This window comes from Mangifera indica, chromosome 1 (assembly GCF_011075055.1).
Source record: "Mangifera indica cultivar Alphonso chromosome 1, CATAS_Mindica_2.1, whole genome shotgun sequence".
Lineage (NCBI taxonomy): Eukaryota > Viridiplantae > Streptophyta > Magnoliopsida > Sapindales > Anacardiaceae > Mangifera > Mangifera indica.
This window is the reverse complement of record NC_058137.1, coordinates 16,971,336-16,979,901: the sequence shown is the minus strand read 5'-3', so window position 1 is coordinate 16,979,901 and position 8,566 is coordinate 16,971,336. Positions and strand designations below refer to the sequence as shown.

The 8,566-nt window shown below is 38.0% G+C and overlaps 1 protein-coding gene across 1 annotated transcript; it reads left to right on the top strand.

The window, feature by feature from the left end:
* Positions 1-2,831: 2,831 nt before the first annotated feature.
* LOC123227575 lies at positions 2,832-5,865 on the top strand. Its single transcript, XM_044652626.1, has one exon. It carries the CDS (start codon positions 4,586-4,588, stop codon positions 5,231-5,233), a length of 648 nt encoding a protein of 215 aa, XP_044508561.1. The 5' UTR covers positions 2,832-4,585; the 3' UTR covers positions 5,234-5,865.
* Positions 5,866-8,566: the final 2,701 nt, after the last annotated feature.

The window sequence follows — 8,566 nt, the reverse complement described above, 5'->3', positions numbered from 1 at the left end:
TAACTTGAGCCTTGAAGTGTTTTTCGAGAGGAAATCGCAGTTCATCTCTGCTTTCGTCTCTTTTTCTCTTTTGTACAGCTCCCTGTATGAAAATTAAATTACAATTATATTAAATTTATATAAATTTTAGGGAATAAATTATTCAATTCTATATATAGAGGCCTTATTTGAAAAAACAGATATCAAATTCGAATTCTACATATCAAAAAACCTTAAGATGGATAAATTTTAATTTGATCCCATATGGAAAATATCAAAAAAGCCCTAAAATTTAATATAATCGCATTCTGCCCCCCTGATTCCAACCAGAGGAAACGCATGCTGGATAACTTTGGAAAACCGCAATTTGTCCCCACCATGCGAATTCGTGAGTCAACCGCACTAATTCGGGGGTTTGACCGTAATTATGCGAGTCCACAAAGTTTTCCAATTTTTATTATGCCCCACCACACGATGAAAACGCGCAGTTTCACCCCCAACCACACGATTTAGTGTAGTCCACGAAGTTTGAAAAGTGCAAAACACCTCCCCATCTACACGAATTCGTGTGGTCACTGCGCCATTCGTGTGGTCACTGCGCCATTCGCGTGGTGACTGTCGAATTCGTGTGGCCACATTTCACATTTCACCTTCCAAACTTCGTTTTTCAAACTCCATTTCAACAACAATCAACTCTACACTTAATCTAACATAAAAGCCCTAACATAATTCATCAAAATCAGGAAACAATCAAGCATTTTCTTTGAAAATTTCAAATCCGAACCCTAACGCTAAACACCCAAATTTCACATCAAATCGCTCAAATCGTGAAACGAAATGCATAAAGAGATGACAAGGGTTATTTTACTAACCTTTTTGTCCATCGTCATTGCTGGAAACGTTGAAAAAATTCATAAAGAGTGCGCGAAACATGTGTTCAAAATTTTTTGTTTTCGTGTGTTTGGCGGTGGTGCGTGTGGTTATGGACGATTTTGAGTGGAGGGGCATTTTCCTCTCTTCGCAATTTTGGGGCATTTTCGTTTAATGTTAAGATTTAGGGGTAATTTTGCTTTGCCCCTTAATCTTTAGGGCAATTATTTTAATTTCCCTATAAAAGATACGTATTTACGTGGTTTAACGTAACTAGCTTACATTCACGGACTATTATCCTGATTAATGCCAGAGAGGAAACAATCCTAGTTTCTAACCATGTTCAACCCAATACTGAGACATCCATGGCAAGGGCTTGTACGAAATAGGCCAAAAGACTATTTCCCACCAAAGTTTAGGTGTTATCTCAAAATTATACTCATAAAGTTTAAAAAATCTAAAGTCTCGTCTATGACATAATTTTCATTAAAATCTTCTGATAGAGATAAAAATAAAATTGTCATTTTACTGATGATATTAAAAAATTAAAAAATTTATTATATTTTCTCTCTTAACTTTTAAAAACTAACAATTTCACTTCTATTTAAAGTTTTTTAACTTTGAAAAGTCATATTTTTCTCCCAAATTTTTTCTTCACCTCTTCGACCACTGTCTCTGTCATTGACGATCTCTCATTTCCACCCTAAATAGTTAGTTGGCTCACATAAACAAATTTGAAATAAATCTTTTCGTTAGAGATAAAGAGATCTGAGAAAGATTTCAGATCTCTTTGTCGACGAAGAAATCTAGAATCTCTTCGTCGACGAAAATATCTAGAATCTCTTCGTCAAAGACAAAGAGATTTGGGTTTTAGATCTCGTCATCCCATATCTCTTCATCGATGAAAAAATATGAGATTCTAAGGGTTTGGGTGGGGAATGTGATTTTTCAAAGTTAAAAAATTTTAGGAGGATAAAATATTAGTTTTTCAAACTTAAAAGAGAAAAATATAATAAATTTTATATTTTTTACCCCTATTTTCAAAAAAAAAATTTAACCATAATTAATCAAAAGATAGAACTTCGGATTTTTCAAACTCTGATCACACCTAAAGCTTAGGTGGGAAATAGTTGTTTGGCCTACGAAGAAAACCCAAAAAACGATACCATTTTGTGCTTTCGTAGCAAGATTACAGTGGAGCCATACTCTACGCAGCAAGTCGTTGAATTCATCGCCAGAACCCGACTCTCACTGTCTAACCATCGGCCATGACTTTTCTCCATTCAAACTATCAACCAAAACCCTGAAAAAACTTACACTATCAATGATGTCGCTCACTTCATCACGTCAACTGTTCACAAACTCACTACCCCCTTCTCGTTACTCACCACTCTTCACCACTCCCACCACCCCGAGAAACCCTAAACATGTCTCTCTTTTAACTCCCATCAATTCCCACAGTCTTATCCGCATTTCCCGTAACAGACCTTCCGCTTTTTCTCGCAATTCCAAATTTTATCGCTCTCTCAAACCACCCAGCTCTCACAACCCCAGTACCACACCACCTACACATGAAAGTTTCAATCTTGATGCAGTTTTAGCGGTGTTTGAGTTGGTTTTTCTTATATCTTCTACGGTGATTGCGATTGGATTTGTTGTGAATTATTCAATTTCGGGATCCAAACTGATGGTGGGTTTGACAGGGAAGAGGGTGTTGGCGAGTGGGGTGGTGGGTTTGGTGTGTGGGGTGTGGATAGGGGTGGTACTAAGGCGGCGGCAATGGTGGTCCATAGGGAGAGAGAGGGCTGAAGCAGTGGGAAGCGGGAGTGTGAATTTGGAGGAGAGAATTGAGAGATTGGAGGAGGATTTGAGGAGTTATGCTACAATTATAAGGGTTTTGTCTAGGCAGCTTGAGAAGTTGGGAATTAGGTTCCGAGTTACTCGCAAGGCTCTAAAAGAGCCCATTACTCAGGTAATGGAAGTTCTCAACTTTTTTATTATTGCAGAGTCTTGCAGAGCATGATTTAGGGAGACTAAAGTAGAGTCTCTTTGGTTTAAAATTAAAAACGAAGTATATTGCTTTCCCTGTAGAATATTTCTTTTTGTAACTTCTTGTGTGATTTTACTTCAAGCTGTGATGAAAAATGCACTACTCTATAGTAGCGACTGTTACATAACTGTAATCTCAGAACTGTGAATTTTTAAAGCCAGGTTCTTCTATTCTTGGTGTGATTAAGATTTCTTAATTGTCTTCTAGACTGCAGAATTTTTGTTGCAGTCCATATCTTCAATTGTTTAGTTCAATTAAGATCATTTTAAGACTGACTTTCCAACCCAACGACCATTGCCAATTGACAAGTCCCTCCAAATTGGCTGTCTCTGTTTTCTATAATTAGTGGGTAGAGTTTTTCATTGCGAAGCATTGTCGTATTCATTTAATAAGTGCTTCCTTGGGATTTTTTTTTTAATATACTTAGTTATTCTTTCTTTCTTTGAGAAGGACAAATACCAGGAACTTGATCAACAACTACTGGATTATATGAGTGAGAACTACAATATATGCTGTTATAACACTTGTTAGCTCACTAAATAACTTCCTCACAAATCACACAACCTTCTTTCTTTCCATTATGCTACCACATTGCTCTTCTATAACTATTTTGCCTTGATATGCTTGTTGTCCTTTTTTCTCTTTGACGTGTCTTTCTATTGCTTCTGGAAATATGAACATTGAGAGGCCTAAGATTACCTTATTCTCAAGGCGAAAATCTGGAAATGTGATAGAAGAGTCAAGCTCTGAATTGCGATATGATTGCCCATATAGTTCATACAAGATCAATGGTAAAACAAGCTCCAATGCCTTAAGTGACTTCAAAAGTGCAATCTACAGTCCTCAACAAACTTTATAACCATTAGAAGCATCAGTAAAAAATCTTGCTGAAAGAATAGTTGGGGTCACCAAAGCTTCTTCAAGGGCCTTGCTTTGATTTATGGTTGGACTCTCAAGATTATTTTTTCTCAATTTATTCATAATTGTTACAGAATCTGTAAATATGTGCATTAGTGGATATAGAGCTTAATTATAGGAATTAAGTATGGTAGACGCTGATTTTAGGATCTCAATTATAGGAATCAAATATTCTGTTTCCTACTCTAGAATACCTAATGTGTATATATAAACGTATCTCTATAATAGTAAAGATATGAATAAAAATATACTCTGAATTTCAGTTTCTACATTGTATCAGAGCCCGGTTTGCCCTAGTGTGCAAATTCGGAAATTTCGTAGCCCTAGAGAGCAATTTCGTAGTTCACCGGTGTAGAGTGGCCATTAGTTCTCATCGCCACCCTAGAAAGGAGCGCGCTTCGCCGATCGTCAATTTCCCAGAATTCGGCCACCGGAAGCTGAGCACGTGACCTACACGCGCCGCCTGTTCCTTCTGAAAACGAACACTCAGATCTCCTTTTCTGTGGCGCGTTGATTCTCACCATCGGCACAGTCAGACTCAGATGACGCCGATCGTTCAAATCCTCAATCTTCCATCGCATTTCGCCGTCGCAAGCGTCGTTGCCGGAACAGTCGCTGTTGACGAATCTCTCTTTCTGACCAGGATTTCGCTTCTTTTTCACTGTTCTGTGTCGCCTGTGCAGTGTTTTTCGGATCTTAGTTACTGCAGAATCAATTTGTGCAAGGGTTTTTTGCTATTTATTTTATTTGGTTGTGTTGAGTACTATTATGGCAGATATTAAACCTATAACCATGGCAGAAATGGTTCCTGTAATGTCAAAAATCACTGAACACAAGCTTAATGGTTCTAATTATTTGGAATGGAGTAAAACGGTTCGATTGTACTTGTTGAGTCTGGAGAAAGATGATCACCTTACACAAGCTCCTCCTACGGATGGCACTAGACAAGTATGGCTGCGAGATGATGCTCGATTATTTTTGCAGATCCGAAATTCTATTGGAAGTGAGGTAGTCAGTTTAATTAATCACTGTGAATTGGTTAAGGAGATAATGAAATATTTAGATTTTTTGTATTCTGGAAGAGGTAATCTTTCTCGTATATATGAGGTGTGCAAAGCTTTCTATCGTGTAGAAAAACAAGACAGAACCATCACATCTTATTTTATGGATTTGAAAAGAACTTATGAAGAACTTAATATGTTGTTACCTTTTAGTCCTGATATGAAGGTTCAGCAAGCTCAACGAGAACAAATGGCCATCATGAGCTTTCTAGCTGGTCTTCCATCTGAGTTCGAAACTGCCAAATCTCAGATATTTGCTAGTCTTGAAATTTCATCTTTGTATGACACATTTACTAGGGTACTTCGTACAGAAAGCACCCCATCATTTCAGAGTAACAGTGCTTTTATTAGTTGAAGTGGTGTATTTGAAACTGGACGCTCATGTAATAAGAATAGAGGAGGGAGCAGCAGCAACCGTGAAAAAGTTATTGATCGTAATCATGAGTCAGGAGGGATTGTGTGCTATTACTGTCACGAGCCAGCCCATACAAAGCGTACTTGTAGGAAGTTGTAGAATCGGGCTTCAAAATCCTAGTTAGCACATGTTGCAGCGACCAATATTGCTACCAATTCATTATCTGGAGAGACTATTATGATTTTTGCAGATGAGTATGCCAAGTTCTCCCAGTACCAAGAATCACTAAAGTTTTCATCAACTTCTATCACTACCAGTGCTGAGTCAGGTAAACCAAATACATGTCTTGTTTCCTCCTCATCCAAGTGGGTCATTGATTCTGGTGCTACAGATCATATGACAGGTAATCCTAATCTCTTTTCAACTTTTCAGTCATTTGCATCCCCTTCTAATGTTACGTTAGCAGATGGATCAACGTCATCTGTTCTTGGTTTTGGAACTGTTAATCTAACTCCATCAATTTCATTGTCATCTGTTTGAGTTTACCACAGTTTTCCTTTAATTTAATTTCAGTGAGTAAACTCACTCGTGCGCTTAACTGTTGTGTCTCATTCTTTCCTGATCATTGTTTATTTCAGGATCTTACGACGAAACAGATTATTGGTAGGGGACATGAATTTGGGGGCCTCTATGTACTAGATGTGCAAATGCCAAGGTCCATTGCTTGTTCCAGTGCCTTAACTCCATTTGAAGCTCACTGTCGGTTGGGGCATCCTTCTCTACCTGTGTTGAAGACCCTATGTCCACAATTTCGTCATGTATCTTCGTTAGATTGTGAGTCATGTCAATTTGCCAAACATCATCGTCTGTCTTCAGGTTCTAGAGTCAATAAACGAGCTAACTCTCCTTTTGAGTTAGTTCATTCAGATGTTTGGGGTCTTTGTCCTAGTGTATCCAAAACTGGGTTTAAATATTTTGTTATTTTCGTTGATGATTATTCTCGTATGACTTGGCTTTATTTAATGAAAAATCGTTCTGAAGTGTTTTCTTATTTCTGTGCCTTTCATGCTGAAATAAAAACACAATTCCATGTTTCTATTCATATCTTACGTAGTGATAATGCCAAAGAATATTTCTCTGAATCTTTTCAATCATATTTGATCCAAAATGGCATTCTTCATCAATCCTCTTGTGCTGCCACACCATCTCAAAATGGAGTAGCTGAGAGAAAAAATAGACACTTGCTTGAAACAGCTCGAGCACTCTTGTTTCAAACGCAAGTTCCCAAACAATTTTGGGATGATGCGGTATCCAAATCCTGTTTTTTAATTAACCGCATGCCATCATCAGTTCTCCAAGGTTAGATTCCTTACACTGTTCTTTTTCCAGATAAACCTTTATTTCCTATTGAACCCAAAATATTTGGTAGTACGTGTTTTATTCGTGATATTCGTCCTAGTGTCACAAAGTTAGATCCCAAGTCTTTAAAATGTGTGTTTCTTGGCTACTCTCGTCTTCAAAAAGGATATAGGTGTTTTTGTCTCACCCTAAACAAATATCTGGTGTCATCTGATGTTACATTTTTGGGAAACATTCATTTCTTTTCTACTTCTCCCACTTACAATATTCAGGGGGAGGATGATGATTTGTTGGTATACACTGTTACCTCATCTCACCCTTTAGAGGATGCTGCTACATCTGTTAGTTCTCTAGAAATTTCTCTACCTGAAGAATCTACTCCTACCAGACCACCCATTACGCAGGTGTACTCTAGACGACAACAACCTCCGGATACATGTCCTGAACCATTCTCTTCGTCGTCTGATCCAGTTCCTAATGATATTGATCTACTAATTGCTCTTCGAAAAGGTAAAAGGCAGTGTACTTATTCTATCTCTTCTTTTGTTTCTTATGGTCACTTATCCTCTATTTCTTGTTCTTTTATTGCATCACTTGATTCTATTTCTATTCCTAACACCATTCATGAAGCTCTCTCTCATTCTGGTTGGCGTGAGACTATGATAGAGGAAATGAATGCCTTAGCTGATAATGGTACTTGGGACTTGGTCAATCTACCTGCCGGAAAGAAAGCCATTGGATGTAAATGGGTGTTCACAGTTAAAGTTAATCCGAATGGATCAGTGCTCGCCTTAAAGCTCGGTTGGTTGCTAAAGGATATGCACAGACTTATGGGGTGGATTATTCTGATACTTTCTCTCCTGTTGCTAAGTTGACCTCTGTTCGTTTATTTATTTCTATGGCAGCTACTTATAATTGGCCTTTACACCAGTTGGATATCAAGAATGCATTCTTGCATGGTGACCTTTAAGAGGAAGTTTACATGGAGCAACCACCTGGTTTTGTTGCTCAAGGGGAGTATGGAAAGGTGTGTTGGCTTCGCAAATCTTTGCATGGGTTGAAACAAAGTCCTCGTGCTTGGTTTGGAAAATTTAGTCAGGCAGTTCAAAAGTTCGGCATGATAAAGAGCAAATGTGATCATTCAGTTTTCTATAGACAGTCTGAAACTGGTAGTATTCTTCTGGTTGTGTATGTTGATGATATTATCATTACTGGAAGCGATAATGTGGGAATTTCCTCTCTTAAATCATTTCTTCACACGCAGTTTCAAACAAAAGATTTATGGGGGTTGAAGTATTTCTTGGGCATTGAAGTAACAAGAAGCAAGAAAGGCATCTTCCTATCTCAGAGGAAATATGTGCTTGACTTATTGACTGAGACAGGAAAATTGGGAGCTAAACCATGTAGCGCTCCGATGGTTCCTAATCTACAACTTACAAAAGATGGTGAACTGTTTGAAGAACCCGATAAGTATAAAAGATTGGTGGGAAAGTTGAATTATCTTACAGTGACTCATCCTGACATTGCATATTCTGTCAGTGTTGTAAGTCAATTCATGTCTTCTCCAACAGTCGATCATTGGGCAGCCTTGGAGCAAATTTTGTGCTACTTGAAGGGTGCTCCTGGACGTGGCATATTGTATGGAAATCATGGTCACACTAATATTGAATGTTTTTCAGATGCAGATTGGGCAGGTTCCAAGATAGATAGAAGATCCACCACTGGTTATTGTGTCTTTGTTGGAGGAAATTTGGTATCATGGAAGAGGAAGAAGCAAAGTGTTGTGTCCCGATCTAGTGCAGAATCAGAATATAGAGCTATGGCTCAGTCCGTGTGTGAGATAATGTGGGTATATCAACTTTTGACTGAAGTAGGTTTCCAGATGTCCTTACCAACGCAATTATGGTGTGATAATCAAACTGCTCTTCATATTGCCTCTAATCCCGTGTTTCATGAACGAACTAAACATATTGA